The sequence below is a fragment of the Paramormyrops kingsleyae genome, chromosome 7 (assembly GCF_048594095.1).
Source record: "Paramormyrops kingsleyae isolate MSU_618 chromosome 7, PKINGS_0.4, whole genome shotgun sequence".
Lineage (NCBI taxonomy): Eukaryota > Metazoa > Chordata > Actinopteri > Osteoglossiformes > Mormyridae > Paramormyrops > Paramormyrops kingsleyae.
Window position 1 is genome coordinate 3,976,619 of NC_132803.1, and position 27,097 is coordinate 4,003,715.

At 42.2% G+C, this 27,097-nt stretch overlaps 1 protein-coding gene across 9 annotated transcripts in view; it reads left to right on the forward strand.

Annotated features, from left to right (window-relative positions):
- LOC111860033 (multiple C2 and transmembrane domain-containing protein 1-like) overlaps positions 1-27,097 on the forward strand; it is a 139,435-nt gene that overhangs the window by 34,461 nt on the left and 77,877 nt on the right. For 7 of the 9 annotated variants that reach the window (XM_023843310.2, XM_023843299.2, XM_023843336.2 and 4 more), the window contains exons 2-3: positions 10,811-10,925; positions 24,848-24,990. In XM_023843310.2, the coding sequence (XP_023699078.2) occupies positions 10,811-10,925; positions 24,848-24,990 (258 nt within the window). Of the gene's footprint in view, positions 1-6,108; positions 6,531-10,810; positions 10,926-22,346; positions 22,648-24,219; positions 24,419-24,847; positions 24,991-27,097 lie in introns of those variants that run through there. The other 2 variants (XM_023843344.2, XM_023843353.2) reach the window with 2 other exon arrangements.

The window sequence follows — 27,097 nt, forward strand, 5'->3', positions numbered from 1 at the left end:
ATGCGCTTGTCTTGGTCTTAGGTCTTGGTTAGGTCTTAGGGCATGCGCTTGTCTTGGTCTTAGGTCTTGGTTAGGTCTTAGGGCATGAGCTTGTCTTGGTCTTAGGTCTTGGTTAGGTCTTAGAGCATGCGCTTGTCTTGGTCTTAGGTCTTGATTAGGTCTTAGGGCATGCGCTTGTCTTGGTCTTAGGTCTTGGTTAGGTCTTAGGGCATGCGCTTGTCTTGGTCTTAGGTCTTGCTTAGGTCTTAGGGCATGCGCTTGTCTTGGTCTTAGGTCTTGGTTAGGTCTTAGGGCATGAGCTTGTCTTGGTCTTAGGTCTTGGTTAGGTCTTAGGGCATGCGCTTGTCTTGGTCTTAGGTCTTGGTTAGGTCTTAGGGCATGCGCTTGTCTTGGTCTTAGGTCTTGGTTAGGTCTTAGGGCATGCGCTTGTCTTGGAGGCCCTGTGTCAGACTACCAGTCTGATAATGTGATGGGAAAGCATTTCAGTCAGGGGTGATCGCCAGTGAATCACCCTCCCTCTATATGACAGTTCACCTCATGAGATTTTCTCCTTGCATACTTTTTCATGTCCATTGGCTTTGCCCCCAATTCACCTTCTCAATAAAACACATCGATTTAATTTTTCAAGCAACTCACCAGGAAGCATTTCCTGATTCCAGGTCTGAAGACCCAAGGACTGTTCCTAAGGAAAAGCAAAGCCAGGGACGCCAATGTGAGCCTGAGACACAGGAAGTGTGGGAAATACTCGCACTGGCGGATGGATTTTCTCCTGCTGTGGTGTCTATGTTTAGCAGCCTCTGAAATTGGGCTTCCCCGCATGGCGTGGGGGTCCTGCGTGGCCTCACCTCCGGCGGTGATGAAGGAGGGGGATTCGTGATAGGAGTGGGAGTGTCCGTGTGACTAACAATGCTTATTCGTTTAGTTATATGAGGAACATGACAATACATGCTGAGTCATCTATTATTTTAATATATATAATAATAACTTATAACTCAATACTTGAGTTGTGATGCATTCTAAATAATCAGAGATATAAAGAATAAGTAATTGAAGTAGCTGTAATTTCATAAGACTTGTTTTGGTCCAGAGAAGTTTCCACTACATATCCACGTTGTTTATGTTCCTGCCACCTTACTTTGGTGTCATTCCCTCCCTACTTCTGAAACGCTCCCTTTGCCATCTGTATTACTACATAAACACTTCATAATTTGTACGGCTTGTACTGCCTGGGGATATTTATTATGTTTCTGCTATTCGTCCTGGGTATTGTGAAAAACCGGTTTTCTCATTACAGCAAACAAATCCGTAAGGCACGAAGACTGGAGGGGTTAATCGGGCAAGATTATCGGCTTATGTCGGGAAGGTGAAGCAAGCAACATATAAAACACTGTTAAATGTAAAAAAAATGTACATCGTCTCGTAGGGGTGGAAATTGGTAGGGAACTCCTGAATCGATATTATGTCGATATGTTTTCGCCGATTCTGTATGTATCACATTTTTTTAATCGTTTCTGCTGAAGAGCAACTCTGGTCTACATTTAAATTAAAGACAAGGGCTGTGATGATACACACTCATTGTGTGTTGTTCTGTTACATAATTTTCATTTCAATGAAACGATTGAATACATTTTTCTTCATACGAGTGAAATTTAAATTCACAAGTAGATGTTTAATATAGAAAACATTGTGCAATTGTGGCTGTGAGTTATGGATAGTGCTAGACGGCTGAAAGAACCTCCCATGTCACTTAAATCACTAGTTTGGGAATATTTCGGTTTCCCAATAAATTACACAAACACCAGAGAGACAGTACTTGATAAGAGAAGGTTGTCTGTTAGCTTCGTAATGCCGAAGTAGTATATGTTACTTGAAACTCATTTGAGAGAGTGTGTATTCCCGATTCCCGGAGCAATTCAGAAGGCAGAATCAGCCTCTGCAAGTTAGTCTCCCTGTGATATTTAAGACCTTTTGCCAGGAAATTCAATCCAGGCTAAAAAAAAGAAATAACTAAGGTTACAGGGGTGTTTATCTCTACTGATATGTGACTAATCAGTAGTAGAGAACATGGAATTTAGTTCATTATGATTGCTATGATGCAGTCTTATTTTTTTACTTTTATTTGTACTGTATAAATGAGCGTCTCTTAGGTTTTTATAACTGTTCTTATATTGTGTTTGCAGTTCAAACATGTTTGTTTGCAGTTCAAAACAAATTCTGTTTCCCTGCTGTACTGAAATTGCACCCAGTCATGAACCAAAACAGCTATCTGTACTCATGTCTGATTAGTTTATAATGCAAAGTTTGAGGAAAAGTCTCATTCATGCTAATTCATACTCTTGCTTATTCGCGATGGCATCATGCCAGATGTGTGCATCTCAGTCCCTTAAAATCTGGCTGTGTGCAACTGGGCCATTTCACTTTAAAACATTACCAAATGGCTCGAAGGTTAACAATATTGTTGTGAGGTTTCTGTTTTTTGATCCCTGTGCCAAATAAGTTTAACATTTACACATTTCATTCCTGAACATTCACCTGTTTTGAGAGCAATGTCATAAACTGAAAAAAAAAACATCTGTTGGTGGACATAGTGGAGTGAAACGCAACTCAGATGTAAGTATCGTTTATTTTTGTCTTTATATTGTGGCTTCTGTTTGGAATATGTACAAACGGAATATAGACACGTTTGCAAACAGGGAAGGAAAGCCTGTATTTGTGTTTCGTTTTCACCAAACTTTATTTTAATAAAAGTGTTTGTGACAGTTCACATGCGGTTTTGACAAGTGAACATTTATTCCACTTCATAAAAAAACTGAGATACATGTCATGTACTGCTATTCTGTCTAAAAATGCTGAGATATGATTTTTTGGTCCATATCGCTCAGCCCTACTGGGTATCCAAGTATAGTATTGATCTCCTTTGTCAGACATGCTTCTTTGTTATTGCACTGGGGTAGAACGAGAAATGCCAGAGTAAGGGGAGTAAAGGCTTCCCCCGGATGGCTTAGGGCCTCCCTCAAGTGGCAGCGCTGCGGGGGCCCGGGGGGGGGAGCCTGTCACGGCAGGTGAGCCTGAGGTTGACCCCGCGTCTGATGGATAAGGGCCCCTGGCTGAGATGACAGAACTGAACTGCTGAGGGTTGATGAAGGGCAGACAGGAAGTGATGCATGAAGAAGCATACTGTATACCTGCTGAAGGGATACAGGGAGCAAACTGGCTGTGAGTCTGTATTCCGTGCCTCTTAGTTTTAGGAAGTATGTGTGTATGTAGTTGGTTCAGAGGCAGAGACAGTCATCGGATTTGTTCAATATGTAAGTCATCTGGTGTTACCACATACACTAAGTACTAGGTAAATATGAAGACCATAGTTTATTGGGCAACACTTTACTTGAAGCAGTCTACATAAGGGTGACATGTAACCGTCATAAGAATGACATGACACATGTCATGCACATTAATGACACATTATTGATGTTTATGACTGTTGTCATAATGTGTCATTCAGTTCCAATTATGACAACAGTGATAAACATCATGTCATGTCATTGTTATGACGGTTACATGTCACCTTTATGTAGACTGCTTCAAGTAAAGTGTTACCGTTTATTGTAAAGCAATCTGATTCATTAATTCATGTATAGTTTTGATAAAATGGTAAATACTTTCTATGTAATTTACTAATGTAACTCCATCCATCTTCCAACTGCTTGACCTGGTCAGGGTCCAGGGACTAATGTAACTGATTTACATTATTTATACTCTTGCAAATGTTCTTGAATTATTTACACACATCTTATGTCAACTGACCCTTTTGGTCAACCTAGGTTAGGTGATTAATTATAGATGACTAGCTAAGAGAAACGTATGGCAATGCATCTGCTGTACAGCATGGTGATGATCAGCTTTTTATTTAAGAGATTCTGCTGTGTTTCAGTCATTAGCAGGCAGATTGTTTGGTCCATAACATCACTCGTACTGATTTTGCCAGAGCCGTCATCCTGTGAGGGAATGTTTCAGGGTATCCAAAGGAAAGCCCATGGTGTTTTTATAAAGGCAGTTATGCTGTACACCTGTTGAACACTGAACACAAGCATAAACTAGATATGATGTTGTTGGAACAACACAAGCCCATTCCCCGTACAACATTGCCACCACTTCTCCCATCTAATCCCTACTCCCCCCACACTCCAAACCTCTACAAGTTCTAGAATTACTGGATGGATTAACTGGAAATATAAAAGCAAATAAACGTGTTTTTAGCCAAATGCTGTGAATCCTAATTGTGACACATCCTATTGATTTATTACACTTACATGCCAATTTCCTACCAGTCAGGCACTTAAAAATTTCTTTGTGTGTGTCCTAGTGTCCAAATCTTAAAATGCCATTTCTATTATTTATATTCTTTATATGTGTAAATGTTTATATTCTATTTGTGACTTTCTGATTTGCACTATGACCAACATTTCCCATAACATAACAGTAAAAACTAACATATATACTAAAGGTATAACTAAATAACTACCACGCAATGTCATACAGATGTCAACAGATTCCATCATGATTTTCTTCTGGGATCAAATGTTACTGCTCCCTAGATTGTATTTGACTGCATGCACACAAGCTCCAGTTAGCTGGCAAAAAACTGCCCCCCTGGCACCAAGGGGTGTACGTATAATCTGTATAATGTACCAGATACCAAACTTGTGAAAATAGCACTAAACACTGACAAACAAGCAAAAAGTTGTTATATTAGCATTTTTAATTTGGAAATAAACTTGTATATTTATTGAGATGCTAGACTAGCTTAGAGCATGCATACAAATGGCAAAGAAGCTTACAAAAACTGACAACAGTGTGTACCTGGATGGTGCCGTTCCTCCCTCTCCCCTGTCTAATCACCACTGCTCCCGCATCCCCAACCTCCATATCTAACCTCGCTACAGTTGGCTTGGGCCAATCATCAGACTGTCCATATAGGGGTACATCCATGATTCATTTCGGCGAACAAAATATTCACAGTCAACCGAAAATATAAAGCCCAAGCTTTGTAGGACTTATCGTGATGTGATCGGGTCCGCTAGATCTGGCCTGTTCTTTCATGTGCGACCATTGCCCACCAGAGGCCCTCAACTTCACTTCAAGGTCAGATTGCATGGATAGAATCTCATCCTGCAGCGCACAGGAGTTCAGGTGATACAGTGATCCGATTTCAGAAGCCAGTGAATCAACTTCAGTGTCATCTTCAAAGTGACAATCGGCTAAAGTACGTCAAAGTCTTTTAAGTGTCTGTCAGTATCTGACTTGACATTTTGAATCTGCTCTATGTCACGCTCACAGTCAAGTTCTATACAGTACTTTCCTTACTTTTCAAGTTCAGATGCAATATGTAGCCAATTCACCAATTTGTGCTACAGTTCAGAAACAAATTCATTTAGTTTTCCCTTGAAAGTTTTAACTGAGCTGATTGTGTTGGCCGCAGTTTGTTCTTTACCTTGCAGCTGTAAATTCAGCTCATTTAACATGTTCATCAGATCAGTTAAAAAGCCAATATCTAAGAGCCACCACTTTTCCTCAAGTTATTTGTATTCTGCATTTTCTGTTTTAAATGGAGACTCTCTATCCTGCGCAGCAGCCCTCTAAATCTTCGCAAGAATTTGCCCCTACTCAACCACCGAATATCAGTTCTTAGTAATAGATCTGTGTGTTTTGAGTTAACTTCCTCCGTGAAAACCCGGAACCGTCGTCTGTTGAGATCGTGCCCGAATGGAGCATTGGGATTTCCATGACCTCTTTCATTTCTGCACATATAGTTTGCTGGTGAATTATGCAGTGTTAATTCAAAAAGTGGCAGAATATGTCCTCCTTTTTGCATTTAGCTATGAATCCGCTGGAACGGCTTGCCATTGCAGGTGCCCCCCACTGCTGATTGACACTTAGACATTGGCAGCTGTGTTTTTTCAACTAAGTCCTTAAATGTGTGAAAAATGTCCCCTCCTCACTCCTGTTCCGCCGTCGAGTCTTTAAACACCATCCTAATAAAGATACATAATTGTGCTGCATCAGTTAGGTCTGTTGACTCATCTAGCTGGAGTGAGAAACACCCACAGCCTGTTATGTCCCTTCAGAGCCGCTGCCTCAAATCAACAGCCCTCACAAGGCTGCGGACGGATTTACTGGTGGACACTAGTTTAGGTTTGTTCCTAAAATTCTAAAATAATGAGCCTTGACAACTGCCTCTTTTTTATGTTTAACTAGCCGACAATAGAACTGACCCGGAGCTATGCCTTAGTGGCTGCTTTTGCTTTTGAGTTTGGCTGTAAAAAGTGACCGTTGACCGATCAACTGAGATTTCAGTTCTTTCACCTTTTTTTCTTCTAATCTCGCTTTTTGGAGGGTAATCGGCGCTGTAGATTTTGTGAAGCGTTTCCTTTTTTTCGGAATAGCGATGCTCCTTTGGATGATCAAACAGACACATTTAGAGTAAAACAAAGTGGGGAAAAAAAATCTTCCTCCCGCTCAGTATGGAAGTGGTAAGTTTTCAGCTTCTTTCTTCGTCCTGCAGTCATTTTAATCTGTTATTTAATGTGTGTGAAATCGTTTGTAGCAAAGCTAGCGGTGATGAGACTGACGCACTCCCTACTTTTCAACAAATGTTAGCTTATGGTTTAGTTTTCTACACTTACCAAAATCGCATCGTGTTCGGCAGAGTCGCCAGCTCTCACGCATCTGCTGTGACATCATGCTTTCAGACTCTCACGCTCATTCAAGAAATCTTACAGCAAATCTATATTATTCCATTATAAAATTAAAATTACCTACATCAAAAGCATTGGAGTAGTTCGCAAACCCTACAGACTATTTACAGGGTAATAAAACTGTTACATACATGTAAGTGTGTGTGCAGACTTGTCTTGAATTTAAAATCTCACTCCAGCCAGCTGACCAAAGTTAGGTACTGAATGGTAAATCCGGCAGTTGCAGATTATCTTACACCCGCCGCGAAGTTACGTTAAGCCAGCTAACTGAGAAATCCTGCTTCATGAAACACCCCCTAGGATTTCCTCATTGACCAGATAACTTAAGCCAAATGTAAGGATTATCCCAGAAGAAATGAATGAAACAAATGTATTAATGAGAATGTTTTAGTGGAGGAAGAGCTGCCAGTGGCACACTATCGTGTAAAAGTATGAGAACGGCTGTAGGGAATATTCTTTAGTGATATGCAGTGGAACTACCTCAAAACCGCAGATTGCAGCCTAGCATGTAGCACATGTGGGTGGGGACAGTCCAGTGCCAGAACTTCTTCCTCGTGATCCGGTACCAGATGTTCCATGTGGCCAACCTCATTATCTGACTATTGGAGGGCCTGTTGACTTGTGGAAGTAGGTAGCCCAGGTGTCTCCTCTGCTGTGAGTCATGGAGCCGGGCTGCCCTCTACCTTCTTAGTGTATCCAGCCTCAGGGCATGTGTGAGGGTTCCCTATTAGGCGGACCCCTGGGACCAGGGTGCACACAGCTTAAGAAGGACCTTCTGATGTATACATGAAAATGTCAATATAACTCTTCAGTGAGGTTGTGTTTGTCCATAATCGAGATTAATTTTTTTACACAAATAACCTTTATAAAATGAAGTCAAAGTTGAAGTCAAAGCAAACAAGGATTTTTGATTATTTATGCTTAGACAGCTTAATCCAAGCCTGGAATAATGTCCCACCTTTAATAGTACTCTGGTTTGTGTCAGTTATTTTTGGGGTAGCATCTGACATGCTGGTTATGGGTGAAAGCCTGGAAGGTTAACAGCTCTTGAGAAGGAACAGTAGCTACCTTGAGCTATTTGAGTAAAAATATTCAGCTGAATAAGGGAGAACATTGTCAAGGCAGGTGCCACTAAAACTACCCAAAAGTTGGGAATGTTACAAAAGGGCAGGCAACAGGAACAGAGGGATGATTCATGGAGCGGCACACAACAGACAGATGACTTCATTACACTCAAAATGAACATGAAGGGGGAACCAGGACAGAAGGGGACCAAAAACAAAACAGGGAAAATAAGAAGTAACTAAAGTAATCAAAGAGAGTGAACACTAAGACATGCAAGAAAGAATAAAATCAGGGAACAGTGCAAAACCAGGGCCAAGACTGGGAAACAAAGCACAATGAGTGACTAAGGAACAGAACAAAGTCATGCACATAATACACTGATAACAAGGCTAACAAAGACAGGTGTGGCCTATAAGAAACAGGGGCAATGAGGAGCAGTTATGAAATTATAAAGTTACACAAAAAGTCCAAACGCCCAGAAAATTAAAAAAAAGGAAAACCAAACAGACAGGGAAGCAAAAAACGAGGAACTAAGTTAGATAAACACCTGCTGAACTAAGAAAACATAAAAGTTAAATAACTAGTGGAGGCTAGTCATTGACCAGCCTTGAACCCACAACAAGAAGGAAGTTGGGATGGTGGCTAACCTCTTAGGCTGTTAAGTTACGCAAGCAGGGAAACACACTAAGTGCTAAATGAGATGGCCAGCAAGAACTGGCCAAAATGGAGAGAAGACACATGGGACAGGGCCAGACAGGCACCGATCCTGACAGGGAGAGCCAAGAAAACATCTTCCCTGGGATAGAAAACAAAAAGGACAAAATGTGCTTGACAGAATGTCTGTTAGGAAGTCCATGATCCAGGACATTGTAGAGACACCAACTTCCATCTCCTAAATCATGTTACTCGTAAACGTTTCTTTAGAAGTGGAGTTAATCAAAATATGTCTGTTATGGCACAGCATAATGCAGGCAGGAGAGGAGGGTGATGATCCACTATGCAATTCTGAAACAACAGGGGTTTAATGAACAAACAGAACACATGGAGGAAAAGCACCTAAACAAAAAGACTGTGAGGGGTCAAAACAAACAGGAAATCAAACAGAGTAAACTGAAGACATAAGTAACAGAAACATAAATAGGCCTCCAATGTAACCGAGCAACAGACTTAGAGAGGGAAAGAAGGAAAGGGAAGGAAAATATAACATAACCACAAACACACTGTTACAACTACAATGACAGACTACAGAACAGAGTGGGGCATGCAGTACACAGATAACCGGGCTAACAAGGAAGCAGGAGTGGAACATAACCAACACAACCGATCAACAGAGACATGGGGCAACAAGCATCAGGTGGAGTTAACTAACACTAACAAGCACTCAGCTAGGGAACTAAACGGACACCCAAACTAGAAAACATAAACCGCACACTAGGGATACAATGCAAGGATAATTAAAGCAGAACCAGAACAGAACATAAGCAGGGCAAACCTAGGACAAGAAAACTAAAATAGAAAATAAACACTGGGGAACAAAAAATCCAATAAACACAAATAAAGAGATGAAGCTGGCCTCTAGCCAGCTTCAAACCCATGACCAGTGCTGCTTTCACACTCTCCCACCTGCATACTTAACCCCTGGGGCTATGCGGCAGTCTGGGGAGCTGGGGCGACACACTAGGGCTAAAAGACAGGGAGGGGAAATGCAGGTTGGCCAGTCATGCCTGATGACCAAATGGAGGGTCAGGTGGGACAACACCCACCCCGACAATATCGACATGGTTAAAGATCTATTTTTATAACCTGAAGGTTAAAGGTTTACGTTCCAGCAAGATTACTCACCAGAATTGCTCGAGGGTAACATCCATCCATCCATCATCTTCCATCTGCTTATACAGTACAGATTTGCTTTTGGAACCCATCCAGGAAGTACAGGACACTGGGCAGGGGATGCCCTAAATTGGATGCCTGTCCATTGCAGGTCACACGTACACCATGTGCAATTTACATTCATCTCATGTCAATTGACCCTTTTGGTCAGCCTGCTTTAGGTGGTTCCTTATGAAGTCATTTATAATTAATTCTCATGCAAACGCATCTGTTGTACAGAATGGTGATCAATAGTTTTTAGAGGTTCTGGTGTGTTTCAGTAATTAGCAAACAGATGGTTTGGTGCATTTTACAGAACCCACTTTGCATGACTGTGGGAGGAACACAGTCATCACATTACAGTAGCCGGGGCGTCACACACAGAGAGCAGAGAGCAGGGACAGGACTGGCAACCCCACTCGGAGAGCAGGGACAGGACTGGCAACCCCACTCAGAGAGCAGGGATAGGACTGGCAACCCCAGTGATGGAGGTGCTATTCACTCATCCAGCTAGTAGCTCATAGACTATTCATCTGTATTCAGTGATGTGTCAAAATATAATAAAGCTACAACTGGCTGCTTTTTCATATGTAGCTGTGTTGCTTAGTTAATGACTCTGAAATTGAATCTCCTCCTTTAGACAGCAGACCCCAATAGAGATAAAATGTAGCGCATGAACAAATACAGTGTTCCACTTTGAATGCAACCTTCTGCTCAGTCTTCTGTCTTTCTTGATGACTTTGTGGCAATGTCTGCCCCCCCACTCGCGCATGTAGGGTAAACATATCCTTATGGGGACCGCTCATTCACACACACACACACACACACACACACACATTTCACAGGCTTGGAGTTATCGGTTTATTACTATTGCTTTTGCTATATTACAAATAATTCCTCTTCTTTTGAAATGGCGCTGTTACATCAAAATCTAGCTGCTGGCTATATATCGCTTTATGTGAGGGTCCTTCTTATACTAAAGGGTGTAGGACAAAATACAGAAGCTCAATGAAATAAAAGGGAACACAGAGACATCAATGGATATTTAAACTGTTTATTCCGTGAGGAGGGATTTACCCAGCGGAGCCGTGTGACTCACCCGCTGTCTGCTCTGCCCGCAGGGTTCCGAAGCCGCCAGGCCAAGTAATGCTGAGCTTCCCCTTGCCAATCCAGGCATGTACCAGCTGGACATCGTGCTGAAGAGCGGGAGCAACCTCGCTGTGAGGGACAGAGGGGGTAAGCGACCTGCGGGGAGGCGGGGGTGGGGCCCTCGGCTCGCTCTCTGCAGCGAGAGCCATGGCGCATTTTATGGGGTGAGGACGCACAGAGCCAACAGCGACGGCCTGGGCCGGCAGCGCAGCTAACACAGCCAGATCCCTGCGGTTAAAGACCTGGGTAGGGCTTGGTCCTGAACCATCTTGAAGCTAATAACAGGCATCCTTCCTATTTGGTAGATAATGCACACAATGTGTCATAGGTTGAATATAATGTGCTATATCATGTTTTGTGCATTAAGAACTGCAGTATGTTTTATATAAAATAATACAATTTTCAGTCAGTTAATTTGCCCGACAGCGACCCTTTTTATCTTGATTGCCTGCCTTACAAGGTGGAGTCTCTGTCCCTTCTTTGAGAACTTTATTTATACACTCACCTAAAAGATTATTAGGAACACCTGTTCAATTTCTCATTAATGCAATTATCTAATCAACCAATCACATGGCAGTTGCTTCAATGCATTTAGGGGTGTGGTCCTGGTCCAGACAATCTCCTGAACTCCAAACTGAATGTCAGAATGGGAAAGAAAGGTGATTTAAGCAATTTTGAGCGTGGCATGGTTGTTGGTGCCAGACGGGCCGGTTTGAGTATTTCACAATCTGCTCAGTTACTGGGATTTTCACACACAGCCATTTCTAGGGTTTACAAAGAATGGTGTGCAAAGGGAAAAACATCCAGTATGCGGCAGTCCTGTGGGCGAAAATGCCTTGTTGATGCTAGAGGTCAGAGGAGAATGGGCCGACTGATTCAAGCTGATAGAAGAGCAACTTTGACTGAAATAACCACTCGTTACAACCGAGGTATGCAGCAAAGTATTTGTGAAGCCACAACACGCACAACCTTGAGGCGGATGGGCTACAACAGCAGAAGACCCCACCGGGTACCACTCATCTCCACTACAAATAGGAAAAAGAGGCTACAATTTGCACAAGCTCACCAAAATTGGACAGTTGAAGACTGGAAAATGTTGCCTGGTCTGATGAGTCTCGATTTCTGTTGAGACATTCACATGGTAGAGTCAGAATTTGGCGTAAACAGAATGAGAACATGGATCCATCATGCCTTGTTACCACTGTGCAGGCTGGTGGTGGTGGTGTAATGGTGTGGGGGATGTTTTCTTGGCACACTTTAGGCCCCTTAGTGCCAATTGGGCATCGTTTAAATGCCACGGCCTACCTGAGCATTGTTTCTGACTATGTCCATCCCTTTATGACCACCATGTACCCATCCTCTGATGGCTACTTCCAGCAGGATAATGCACCATGTCACAAAGCTCGAATCATTTCAAATTGGTTTCTTGAACATGACAATGAGTTCACTGTACTACAATGGCCCCCATAATCACCAGATCTCAACCCAATAGAGCATCTTTGGGATGTGGTGGAACGGGAGCTTTGTGCCCTGGATGTGCATCCCACAAATCTCCATCAACTGCAAGATGCTATCCTATCAATATGGGCCAACATTTCTAAAGAATGCTTTCAGCACCTTGTTGAATCAATGCCACGTAGAATTAAGGCAGTTCTGAAGGCGAAAGGGGGTCAAACACCGTATTAGTATGGTGTTCCTAATAATCCTTTAGGTGAGTGTATATATTTTTTATATAGGATTTATATATAGTATTTACTTGGGATTTCCTTGGCCAAGAAGTTTCTGTCCAATCAGAATTAGTTTTTGTCCCCAGCTAGTTACCAGCAGAGCAGAGGATCATCCTTAGAAATGAAAAGGCCCCTTATTTTCAGTTCTGAGATGTGAGGAGAGTGAGGAGTGAAAGTGAGTTAGGAAGAAGCAAGGAGCAAGGTCCTCTACTCAGCTGCAATCAGTGAAGGATTACTAATGATCTACAGCAGTGCATCCAGACTTGGTCCTTGGGGACTCCCAGATGCTCCCGGCTCCCTGCCACAGTCCAGATTTTCCTGAGGACCAGTTTAGGAAACACAAATATACAACAGCAGAGTGGTGAGAGAGATTGACCTAGAGATAGAGGCTTTGAGGGGACCTCACAGTGGCTGGCTGCTATATTTGCACTTTACCTTCCAGCTCTCGTTCTTTCCCTGTCCGTTGGTCCCTTCTTGGAAGCTGTCTGGCGTGTTTGTTTTCCTCTCCTAGTCTGTTGCATCCCAAGTGTTCTAATAAACTCCATTTCTTATCAGTTTCCTTCTGCCAGTCCCTTTGTCACAGGAACATGTTTCCTACTCCGACAGAGCAGATCGTGCGTTTCATGTGGACGTTATGCTTCACGTTCTGTTGAACCAGCCCGGATTTCTCTGCGTAGGTATAAAAATTCATGCTAGGTGATAAATTCATCTGATCGATGGATTGAACTTTGTGCTCGTTGGTTGAGCGACGGGTGGCAGGTATGTAGCAGGTCAGCAAAGAGGGCGACACAAGGACAGGGGGGCAAGCGGCACGAGCGCCAGCAAACGCCTGGCACTGCCAAGCTGTGGGCACAGCCAGCAAGAGCAGGGTGGCTGGGGTGAGTCACAGTGATCTATGGCATGGAGATAACTCAGGATTATATGTTTTACACCCCCTAACCAAACACATATCTTCTTACATTATGATCTCGTAAGAATCTCTTAAGATGACCTATGCATTATCCATGAGTAACTTACAGCAGATAATAAAAATGAATTAAATAGCCTGTCAGAGCTGGTTATTGACAGTGCTGGAAAACATTCAGTTCAGTCTCTCACTGGTGTTAACTGGTGTATATTTGGTCACATTTTACTTGAGGGGATGCAGATAACTTACTCAATTACTCAGTTACTACTCAAGAACAAATCATGGACTAATATAGTTCCTACATGAAATACATGAACCATCTTGATTGATTAATGATGAACAAACATGGTATCAGTACGTAACTTACACTTAGTTACTGGTTAATTAAAGTAAGCGTGTATTACTACATTATTTGTGCCCGCTTGAGTTAAGTTTTACTGTATACTTTATATACGGTTCTTCCTGCCGAAATATTGGTGTATTTTTATTGTCTTCCTGATATTTCTACATTTCTGGGGTTCCAGCTTCGCTGTCACTCGCGGGGCCCCGGCTGCCATGGAAACGGCGCCCGCTGTCACACACGCCCCATAACACAGCGCCCGCACTCCGGGCTCCTCCACGCAGCTGCCAGCGTGCTTGCAGTGCCATCGCCGCGTACATCCTCACCGTCCAACAACTGGCACACGTTAAATTTATGGTAATCGGGCAGATTGTATTTTGCATCTCATGTGCTGTGTCATATAATAATATTTATATCAAACCGCAAATAGCTCATGAAATACAGCTTTTACAAAACTGCTGTTTAAAAATGTGAACATTCATAAATTCAGCAGAATTTTAAACAACTATTTACATTCACCTTCCATAATTGCTGATCCATTACATTGTCATGTTGAGCCTGGAGCCTTGCCAGGAAGCATGGGGATGCCCTGGATAGGATGCCAGTCCATCACCGGGCACACACTGACAACGAGGGCAAGCCATATACCACCCACTCTCTATACTCGCTTGTCTAATGTGGGTTGGTGGTATTCTTCAGCCTATTCCAGAAGCTACAGGCACAATGCAGGGAATATCCCAGGATGGGGCGCCAATCCATCGCAGTCTAGAAACATTAATTCACTTAAAATTGATTTTTTTTGGACTGCGGGAGGAGCTAACACAGACGGGGAAAACATTAAATGAACACAGACACACACAGACATACACAGACACACACACACACACACACACAGACACACACACACACACACACACACAGACACACACACACATACATGCACACACACACACATACACACAAGGAACCCTACAACCCTGAAGACGTGAGATGCTACACAGTGTGTTGCCATGCTGCCCTTCAGCAATTATTTGATGCAGATGCATATATGAAGTAAAGCCATTTAAAATGCTAATGTGGCACGAAAATGCAAACTAGATATTTTGCAACCTCTGTTTTGCATTTTTTTCACAAGCATGCCAATATACATCTGGCCACTTGACATACTGGGTTCAGGTTTCAGTTGGGTGCATACACCTGAGCCCGACAGTCTACTTTGGAGGGTGGAATCGTCAGTGCAGGCTTGTGTTGACAAGCTGCTTCCCTCCCTTGCTTGCATAAGGCTTGTGGCCTCAGACAACACACTGAAATCGGAGAATGTGCAGCATCTCAGCGCCGCTTCACACCCCCTCGTCTTGGGCCAGCAGCCTGGGCTCGCGTTCCGTTTTCGTCGCTCTGCCTTAAAAAGAAGGTGTTACACCGAATGTGTCAGGACGAGACTGGCAAGAGCAGTATCCTTTAGAAAAACACAGACACACACACACACACACGCACACACCCAATCACCTCCTGCCACTCCCCAAGGCTGCTTTTGTTAATTACAACTAATGGAGGCATACTTACAGTGTAAAGGAAGTATAAAGGAACATATTGATCTCTGGAGAAAGACTCTGTTTCAGTGTGTTTCCTGAGCATGCAGCTTTTGGCAGTGGTACCGGACAGAAAGGACACTTTCATGGACTTAGCTATAAAACGAGGTTTTCTTTGTCCTTTTCTGTGGTACTAGGGTGTCCTGTGAGAGAGTTAAGTACAGATACTTGGAATAACAGCTTGAGTCTTATCGTCTCGGACGGAGCCAAAGTGGTACCCAGGACCTGTGAAGGGCTTGGAAGGGGGAGCAGCCCAAACCAGTCTGATCTCAGGGTGCATTTTACGCCTGGATGAGTATTGAAAGTAGGTAATCGCAGGAGGCAGCGGTAGCTGGAGGTGAAAGCGGTATGGAGGCAAGACACTGGCTCTGAAGGCTTATAAAGCTAGTGAACCACAGCTGCCGAGCGTCAGCCTATTCACATGCGCACCCTGGTGCATGTTACCAGTACTGCACTACGCCACGGCAATTCTGCGTTGCAATTTGACAGCACAGGATCATCAAAATGCATTTCCACTGAAGGAAAACAACATATACAAACTTTTATCGCCTGTTGCTCTGCATTGATTTTGATGCCCAGGACATAAGTCTCATTTACTGTAAGGGGACACATGTTCTGTAGTCTACCTAATACAGAAAGATGAACCTTCACATTTTTTTGCATGTGTGGCATATTTGTTTAATTATTGATTTTCTTTCCTATATAAATTTGGGGTGGGCAATCACAAACATTTCCACTAAGTGTGCCCATTATACCTAATTAAGAAGAACACCCATTCCTCTAACTTGTGCTGCTTAATTTAACGTGGTTTATGAGAAATTGCATTAACCTGAGAGTTATTACAGGTGACTAAAGACACTGTCTCATGAAGGTTGTCCGGTAAATAGCACTGTATTTGTTGTTTTAAATCACAAACTTTTTTATTCTAGTAACACATATGTCTATGAAAATAAGAAGTTATACATAGGAAAAATACTGAGAGTTTAATGATTTATTCAGCGTCAAAGCAAAACAACAGGAAGTGAGGTGCCATTAATTTGATAAAGGGAAAAAACAGCCATTATTGTATTCCACAGACATCAGGGAATGCATATGGTTTTAGCACTGGTCCGCAGCTAAGGTCTCAGATGGTTTGGAATGTAAGGCAATAACTCAGTTTGTTTCATTGGCTCTTTTTCAAACTTTGCACAGACATTGTATGGCCGAGGAACTAAAACTCAATAAATTTAGATTATCCCAAAATAAAAGCAACACCATATAGTGATAGCAAAAAAAGGTAGTTTTGACACTTGATTCCATTATTTTGATGACTCAAAAAACGATTTCATGGATCCTTTTCAAACCTTGCAGAAGCATGGTATGGCTGCCAAAGTGGAGCTGCTTTAATTTTGAGACAAACTGCTCCAAAATTTAAGCTCTGGCACATAGTGACAGCAAAAAAAACAAGGTCGTTTGAGACTGTTAGTGCAATAACTCAAAAAGTATTTGCCTGATCTTTTTAAAGCTTGCATGTTGAAAGGGTGCAGATCTAAATCTGATCAAATTTTGAGACTAATGACACGAAAATTGTCATCTTAGTAACAGCAAAAAATAATAAATAAAATAAATAAATAAACATTAGTACTTGTCAGCACAATTCTGCCTGTAGGTCACCAGTGTAGCTCTATATGATTCCACTGGTCGGAAATACATTTACGGCTAGAGATATGCGGTATAGAAATTCATCTTCTCCCTGATTATGGTATGATTTATTGTTGGATGACATAAATGTGTACCCTTACTGATATCTAAAATGTAAACAATAAGAAAATAAGGAACTGTCAGTATGAAACATCACTTGCTAGCACACATCAGCAAATCACATCACCTCACAGAAACAAACGTAATTCCAACCAGTGATATGGTAGCCTTTGAAGAATGGACAACCTATTCACAACAAATAGGATAGATTAGAAAGGTTGATTGAGTTAGCGGAGCACATGCTGCTGTTTTAGTGATATCATGGAGCTGCCAAGGAAGGAAAATCGTAGTGTTGGATAAAGTGGCAACTCAGCAGCCACAAATTCTTTTAAAAAAGGAGAGAAAAAGGAGATGTGAGCAAACACATGTTGGAGGTTTGGCAGCACTTTTTCAGTTTAAAGCCTGACACCCAATATTCTGATGCTGTCTACCGTAAACTGCAGAGAACGTGTGCAAAGTAAAACTGGAAGTACTGCAAATTTATTTCACAATTCTACCACCAGCAGAACATACAAAATGCAAGTGCTTACATTAACAAAATATGCGTATATTTTCAAAAATATTTCAAACGGAGCCTAGAATGGAATTTAAGAAGAAATATTTATGAACATTTTATGAGAAGTGATGTCCGACTGCAATTTGAAATGTGAAATGAGACTTGTGAGTAAGGTATATCCCTCTCTTTTCTACCAGATACTTGTTCTTGAAACTCATCCTGAGCTATTTTTAAGTTATGGCAGTGTTTTGGTATTCTGTGTGACCATGTGGTCTCAATTGCAGACTGACAGTGTAGCCAGCCATGTAGCTGGTGTTTACTCTTCTGGGTGACTCTGGAATCGTAGCCAGCCATGTAGCTGGTGTTTACTCTTCTGGGTGACTCTGGAATCTTAGCCAGCCATGTAGCTGGTGTTTACTCTTCTGGGTGACTCTGGAATCGTACCAAGTTCCTTCTCTGACTTTTAACAGTTATCTGTTTATTCTGGGTGGTAAATTCCTTGAATCCAGATGCATTTACTCTGCATGTGGTCATGATTGCCCTGCCGGCTGGCACATGTGCACTTTATCGTCATATACAGGCTTAGTACTTGGCAAATCAAGCTGATCCTGATCTTAACATAGTTACCAACCCAAGCCTGATGGATGTCATGGCGGCATTGTGGAAGGCTACCTTAATAGGGGTGTAATGATATACTCAACTCACGATCTGATTTGATTCAGTTTACTGGGTTCCTGAATAAAGAAAATTAGTTAATTTATTCTTATTTCTGAGGTAATGCCTTGTCGTTGCATTTCAGAGGCAACAATTATTTTCCATGTTGCTACTAAGAAATATAACAATGCAGTGGCATCCGTGAAGTAGAGCGAGGCTCAATTTACTTAATTTGTTAGGAACACAAGAATGTCCACATTTTCAGGCAACAACAACAGTATTTTTGCATTCACAGTATCTCCTGCAGTTGAAAAACTCATTCATGTCAGAAATTGCTGGAGTTGAGAGATATATTGTGGTCAATGGGGAAAGCAGTGGATTATTTTCTCTGTTCCATTTCACTGGACAGCTTGGAGGGTACAGGCAGTGCCCAGGTTACCAGTCAGATCCAGTGCCTAAGTCTATCTTTAAGTTGAATATATTGGGTCAGTCAGAAACGTAATATTACAGGTCTGTTAATACAATAATACAATACCTTTAATAAGTACGAGTTGCCTGTAAGTTGGATGTTTTTAGGCTGGGACCTGCCTGTACTTTTCCGTACATAGTTAAGAGAAACATGTCTTTGTAATTATTATTTATATATCTACAATAAATACTGTCATATTTTTGGTCCGTGATTTTTTGTGGCACGATAGATAGATATACTATTATACTCCTACTGTTTGATAGACCTTCTTTTTTCAGTAAATAGTGTCTCATTAATGAACCCTGCTTAATGAGCTTAGAAGATGATACTGTTTATCACATCTCAGTTGTGTCCAAGTCAGAGTCGTGACCCTGTCTCAGGCGTGCCAACCCTGACTCAGGTCCAAGTCCTGGACTTGAGTACCACAGCACTGACAGATACAGGTGGCCTGGATGAATATTAATGACGCTGTTTTGTTGATGCTGGGATTCTGGTTCCCGGTCCAACAGTAGACTTGCTGCTTTGGGCCCTGGAGGGACACCTGTCACTGTCCACCGCTAAACACCATGCAGGCAGCCAGGGAGCCTGCATGACTGGAGCGTGGCTTTAGTGGTCTTGTTGAGGGTAATCCATAGCAGCTCTGTGATTGGATGACTTTACTGATTCCATGGGATGGGGCCAGAACTACAGCCACAAGGCTAATCTCCTCTTTCTCCTCCTTACTCATTCATTTCGTTATTAAAATAAGTTATCATTTATGCATCAGCTAAGTCACGTGAGAACTTACCGACCTTTGATGTATGATGTGTTATAAGTGTAGTTATGAAAATCTTTTAATTATTAATAAGTAGTTAATTAATTTTATATATAATTCACAATAATGCCCCTTTTACATTTATAGAACTGAAATAAAATATAACAAATCAGGATCTGTACCTTTTGCTTGGAAGAGGTAGGCTTTTATACTTAATTCACACTGAAACTAAATATAATATTCATCAAATTGTATGCATTCATGAGTTTACTATATTTCTCATCATAGAATTTGTAATTTGGATTAAGTTATATCTTTTGGAATGCTAACCTGCTGCTAATGTTAACCTGCTAGCACAAAAGATATTGTATTTTAGTGTGAAAATAAGACCGAATAGTAATATGTATACAGTATTTCATATTTGCCAACTTGAAATGTGTGACTGATCTATAAAACATGCATTGTGAATTATTATATGCCTTGACTATGGAAAAATAATGTCTTAAAGCAAATACAACTTAACATGACCAGAGAGCAAGGTTTTATTTTTATATTGTTGCTTTGCACATTAAAGCAAAACAGTCGAAACATTACAGAACATTCTGGCATGGAGGAAAAATAAATTTTGATCAGTTTCCCAGTCCAGTCCTCTGGAACCTGCAGGGAGCTGGGAGGGAGCAGAAATGTGGCCCGTCTGAGGCTCCCCGAGCACCAGACTGGGATATATGGATCTATTTTTCATAATTAATGCATATTAATAATAGTCATTACAGACAGCTGACTCTCCCTCCTGAGATAGATGGTGCCAGCCTCCTTTTTCATAATGACTTATATGAATGTTCATTTTCATCATGAAAGGTAGAATGTGACCACTGAAGAGCCATATTTATGATATGATACATGACATCCATGCACATTGGTTACATTTTTGATTTCCAACGCATAGATGCAAAGCTTCTGTAGTAAGAGCTCCATGCAGGTGCAGTGTCTGTCTCAGCTGGCAGAAGCATCAAATAAATACTTGCTTTATTATTTAAAACCGATTTCCCTTTTTGCCCCATTGAAGCCAGCAACCCACTGCATTAAATCAGCCTAATGGAAGCCTGCCAGAATCATGGAGTCTGTTTCGGTAATTATTCTTGCCGACGACCGGGTCGACATTTCGAGGCGCCACTGGGGTGAAAGAACTGGAAATAAAAAGGAAATGGGAGGAATTTAAAAGCTTTGTCAAGATACGGATATTGATTCTGGCCAGCCGTGTATAGCCTGGATGCAGTGACAGTCCAAAGGCCGTATATGTGACCAGATAGGAGGCTGTAGGAGCAGATGATGGCTTTGGGCTAATGGAACCCGGCCTCTTATAGCAGGGCTCAAGCTAACAGCTAACAGAGGTCAGAGCTGAGTAATGCTTTTTCAGCTTGCAGACATCGCTTATTTCCTCGCGTATGTGTACCGTTACTGGAGTCAAAATCTCATCTTAATGTCCCATTGCTTCTCCAGAATGTAACACTGAACATGGAAGTGTCTGCTGCAAACAGACGAACAAAACAAATCGAACAAAGCAACGCAGTACCTAACAAACACTTTTCAGTACATAAATTGATTCAGTGTGCCAAGTGACATACTTCTGGGTATACAATTTATGTAACAATGAGATCTATGGCAGAGCAAAATGTAAACAGATGAAAATGCAGATGTATGGATTTTTGTTGTTACATAATTTAAAGATAATTTTAACCATACGGACAATACAACTATACAATTATTACTACACAACTATTCACGCCGCTGCTCATTATGTAACACCTCTGACACACCCATGTACTCAAAGTATGTTACACAACATTTCACACTGTTTCAAGGAAACATGTCATTCAACCCAGGTACCGTAACAAAACGTTGCTCTTCGTTTTCAAATTGAATGTGCCCCAGTAGATGGTGTAATCAGAGTTGGTTAATTCAGGTCCAGAGAGTAAAAGTGCAGACCTGGATTTTGTTTCAACCAACCAGTTGAGCATGAAGAGTCACAGTCACAGAGTACTCAACTGGTTGGTTGAAACTAAATCCTGGTCTGGACTTTTACTCTCTGGACCTGAATTATCCAACTCTGGGTGTAATGAACTCGTTCAGTCCTTTGGGTCTCTCATCTCTTTTTCAGAACAGTGACAAAGTGAGAGAATGAGAGTGATCGAGTTGGTGAGTCGGTGAACGAGAGACTATTGGTTTATTTTCAGCCAATCATATGCTCGCTTACAGCATGCCCTTACATGCCCCACTGGCCATAGCAGAGTAGGAAGCAGCTTTGAGGTCAAATTTCTGAGGACAAGCAGAAGAATGAAAAGAGGAAATCTCTGCGAGGACATGAACATGAGTGTATAGTTCCTGTAAGGGACTCGTTCCCCGCAAACGAATCATTTGTAAATGTCTCAACATTATATACAACAAATCTGAGAAGCTGATATTGTCTGAATGGCTTTCCAGGGGGTATAGTGATCTACACATAATTCACTGTAGACCCCTTAGCCTGTGACCATTTCTTTACTGCTGAAAATTGCACCTGTCTTTCTCTATCGTAATGAATGTGTTTTGTTGCCTGAGAGCTCAATTACTGTAAGTTAAAAACAACCCCTAATTTCTGCATGACCTCCTCGGCAGCGGTAGTGTTTGGGGGAGGTGACTGTAGCAGCTGAGGCGCTGCAGTGCAGCCAGCTGAGCTCGCCTCCGTAGACCTGCCTTATAGTGATTGGCTGCTGATATGGGACCTGGGGCTTGTGATTGGCTGAAGTGGTGGGACAAGATGGTTGGCCTTGGAAAATATCGCTAATGCGGGGCTTATTTTATCATGAAATTTTTAAAATTATATTGATAATGTTAATTACCACAGTATAATTGAAGTCATTATCTCTTTACTTAAAGGCTCATTTTTGCTTAAAATTTATTCAGAATTTCCCTTAAACAGAATCGGAACATGAAAAAGGCAACAAACTGAATGGACTGCAAAATTATCTAATTTTCATAAATAAATCCTACAAAGATAAAGGGTATAACACTAGAAGATGCCAACAGTATGGTTTGTTGCTGACTCTTTTTCTCTGATTGCTGCTCGTTCCAGGGAACAGGTCTGACATTGCAGGTGGAATTGTCACTTGATCTGTAGTGAAAAACAACAATGCTGTGTCCCATTTTTAATCAATACAGGGTGTGATTTGTCCCATATTTCTTCAGATTTTAAATGTAAATTCTACTTGCTGGTGTTTGTGACTGTAAGCACAAATTCGGAGTGTTTCCAGTTTGATGCAGAATTAGTGTACCGCCACGTGATCGCTGTCTTTTTACCTGGTTCACCCACAATATCTCCTTTTCTGAAAGGCGCTGTTGCTGCTGAGCTGTTGCTTAATTATCTCTTCCGTAATATTACCATAACGGTGTCTAACTCCGCTAGCAGCCTTGCTGTGCATTTGGTTTTGTCTCTGTGATGTGATAGATTGATGTGTGCTAGCAGGCTTTGTCCCTTATAGACGGATAATCCAAGTTTCTCATTTTAAAATATTTTTAAAGTTTATATGAAGATAAGTCAATATATTGTTTATATCGCCTTGCCCTATAGGTACATTTCTCCTATGCATGAGATTATCCTCCCCGCGCCGATCGACCGCGTTCGTGTCCGTGCCGCGGCCGATTACACACCGAACCCGCACTGAACTCTTGATTCATGAACAATCCCAAATTATGGTGTTTTTATATTTTTATATTGAAAGTGAGTCAGTTGTTAGTGGGATTGGGGGTTGGTGCTAAACGCCAAGCAGGGGCGGAGCCAAAGGGGTGGCAATTGCCACCCCCAAAAGAGCCCTTGCCACCCCCAGTGCCACCCCGCTGGAAATGGTAAACATTAAAATATACCAATGAGGAGATCGGACAAAGATTTGAGCGGAAAACTGTAATTTCCGAGTGCATCCCGACGCAGTAGTACCCTGTGCGCGCTGCTTATACTGACATGTCATTGGCTAAGATCTCTGGCAGCCGCACGCGTTCCTACATGATCCAAAACACAGACGCGGTATTGATAACAGCAGGAGTTAAGCAGGTATTTATAACATATTACACTGTATTAAATTCCTAATGAGAGGTGGTCACACACTTGCAGTACATAAAAAATAGTAGCATGAAAGCGTTGCGCACTGTCTGCTCCATGTCTCGTTTAAATTAGCCACGAGCCCTGCTCGTGCTGATATAAATCGTCTTTTAGACAGCGTCTAAAATTTGTACGTGTGTATGTTTTAGTGCACATGCTGAATTATAGTGTTGTTTTACTATTTTAGCAAAGCTAGCCCTTGCTTGAAATCTGTGTGGTAAGTGCATACATATGTGGAGAACCAGTCATTATAGTTTTCTACTGCATGTAAGCAGGCTATGCATATTAAAGCTTTGAATCAACTTCACTATACTGTAATGTGATGGTTTCATTAGCTGCCTAGATTCATTAATTTAATTAATTAGATTAGGCTTGGTCTTTATGATTGGTGTTTATGATTTTGTAAATGTTTGCTGTGTTTATTCAACAAACATTTACAAACTCATTGTTTATTGTGAGTGTGTACGAGAAAAATATTTCTTCCTTCATTTACTGTACCATATTTACATGGACCCCTCTGAGAAACCCTTGCTCACTCTCTGCCCCCCCCCCCCCCCCCCCCTTAAATAAAAGTCTAGCTCCGCCACAGACGCCAAGGCTCGATGCCTGTAACAGTTCATGACAGGCACCCCCCCTCCCCCGCCATGAGTCTGACGTCTGATGAGCACGAGCGCATGCGGTACTCCGTGTGGCTGCAGAGAGGTCGTGAAATCCGGCGGTGCGCGGAGCAGCGCCCGCTACGCTCCTCTGCTTTCTGAGGGATTCGCTAAATGTGAGAACCTGGCGCTGCTGGGCCCCCTATCCATTCCTGTACATGTCGTACGCCGCAGTAATCCATCCATGCCTTTTGCAAAATTACTTATGAAATACAAGGCCACAGAGAGCCCAGGTTTGTCTTCTGGGATGCACATGAGAACAAGCTCCTCAGGCTTGTAATCAAGCCAGTAACCCTGGAGGTGTGAAGCCACATTTCTTCCCACTGAGGCACCATGCTGTCCCTACTTGTAAACAGTGTATATTAAATTCTCGTCTTTATTGTATATGGATAATGGATATAGATGAAGTCCTCCATATATCCCTGTTGGTTTTCCATGAAACACTTTTTTAATAACGTACTTTTAACCCAGATGTCCTCTCGGATAATGTCTTCAGAGACCGGTCATATACCCCATCAGCTCCTCAATCTCTCGCTGTCCCCCAGGTACAAGCGACCCGTATGTCAAATTCAAGATAGCAGGGAAGGAAGTCTTCCGCAGCAGGACCATCTACAAAAGCCTGAACCCGTTGTGGGAGGAGAAGGTCAGCTTGCTGGTGGACAGCCTTTGCGAGCCCCTCTACGTCAAGGTAGGCAGACTGCCATTGCCTGCCATGAAACTGCAATCTGGGCTCCTGTGCCTCACATCTGTTGGCAGAAGTCAGGGGACAAGAGTCTAATTTCTAGAGAGTAGGCTGTGGAACAGACCAAAGATGGACTGATGTACAATTCACTCCTATTCATAAAGTTCTTGATTTATGGTAGGTTTTGCCCATGACTTTATACATGGACTTCATGTGTTCTGTGCATACCTGTGTAATACCTACACAGCAAATTCACATGGCATCTGACTTCCTGCATAGTGGTTGTATTAAAGAGTGTTACTAACTTTGAATTTTTATTGAAGCCTTCTGTATCTGCTCTGTGCCCCCGTGTGCATTGGCAGACTTTCCTATTGTCTGATGTTGGACTTTCTCTAGAAGGGAGTAATGTGCCAGAAATACTGACACAAGCAAAGTGAACGTTCACAGTTAGGTGCGGGAATAAGTCACACTGCCGTCTCCTCTCAGTACATCTACCTGCTTTCCTTAAACACAGAGCCGGCCGTCTCCTCTCAGTACATCCACCTGCTTTCATTAAACACAGAGCCGGCCGTCTCCTCTCAGTACTGTACATCTACCTGCGTTCATTAAACACAGAGCCGGCCATCTCCTCTCAGTACATCTACCTGCGTTCATTAAACACAGAGCCGGCCGTCTCCTCTCAGTACATCTACCTGCGTTCATTAAACACAGAGCCGGCCGTCTCCTCTCAGTACATCTACCTGCGTTCATTAAACACAGAGCCGGCCTTCTCCTCTCAGTACATCTACCTGCGTTCATTAAACACAGAGCCGGCCGTCTCCTCTCAGTACATCTACCTGCGTTCATTAAACACAGAGCCGGCCGTCTCCTCTCAGTACATCTACCTGCGTTCATTAAACACAGAGCCGGCCGTCTCCTCTCAGTACATCTACCTGCGTTCATTAAACACAGAGCCGGCCGTCTCCTCTCAGTACATCTACCTGCGTTCATTAAACACAGAGCCGGCCGTCTCCTCTCAGTACATCTACCTGCGTTCATTAAACACAGAGCCGGCCGTCTCCTCTCAGTACATCTACCTGCGTTCATTAAACACAGAGCCAGCCGTCTCCTCTCAGTACATCTACCTGCGTTCATTAAACACAGAGCCGGCCTTCTCCTCTCAGTACATCTACCTGCGTTCATTAAACACAGAGCCGGCCGTCTCCTCTCAGTACATCTACCTGCGTTCATTAAACACAGAGCCGGCCGTCTCCTCTCAGTACATCTACCTGTGTTCATTAAACACAGAACTGGCCGTCTCCTCCCAGTACATCTACCTGCGTTCATTAAACACAGAGCCGGCCGTCTCCTCCCAGTACATCTACCTGCGTTCATTAAACACAGAGCCGGCCGTCTCCTCTCAGTACTGTACATCTACCTGCGTTCATTAAACACAGAGCCGGCCGTCTCCTCCCAGTACATCTAGGGTTAAAACATGTATCAGTTAACAATGCTTTTGCTAATCCAGGCCACTGCTGGTTTCCAAGTGTCACATATTTTTTTCCCAAGTATTTTTCCCTGTGACTAATCACAGCAACAATAGCCTTGTTTGAAAAAGTTTTTAAAGAAAACCACCTCAATATATGGTATTTCTCAGAGCCCCCGTCCCCCAAGCATCTGGGACATTATTACTGGGTCAAACAGCTAATCATATGCATAAAACATTTACCTTACATTTAAACAGCTAATCATATGCATAAAACATTTACCTTATGTGGAGCAAATACTAAAACTGATAGCACTAATAACTCGTGGGGAGATTTTTCCAGAATTTCTTTTTGTTGTGCTGGTTGTCACTTTTTTCACTTTAACTTTGAAAATGATTTTGTCCTCAAAAAATTCTAAAACACATCTTTCACACTATTGCCTTAATTTGCCTCAAACATACATGTTTTTTATTGGTTAACTAAATAACCAACATTATGCCTTGTCGTTGCACTCTAATTAGCTCCAAGCGAAAATGATCGATTTAAAGTTTTTAGAACAGTCTTTTAGAACAGTACCAGACACGCATTTTGTCTAACCGTGAAAATGCGGTGTGTGGCTGGATGGATTAAGCCACGGCAAAAGTCGT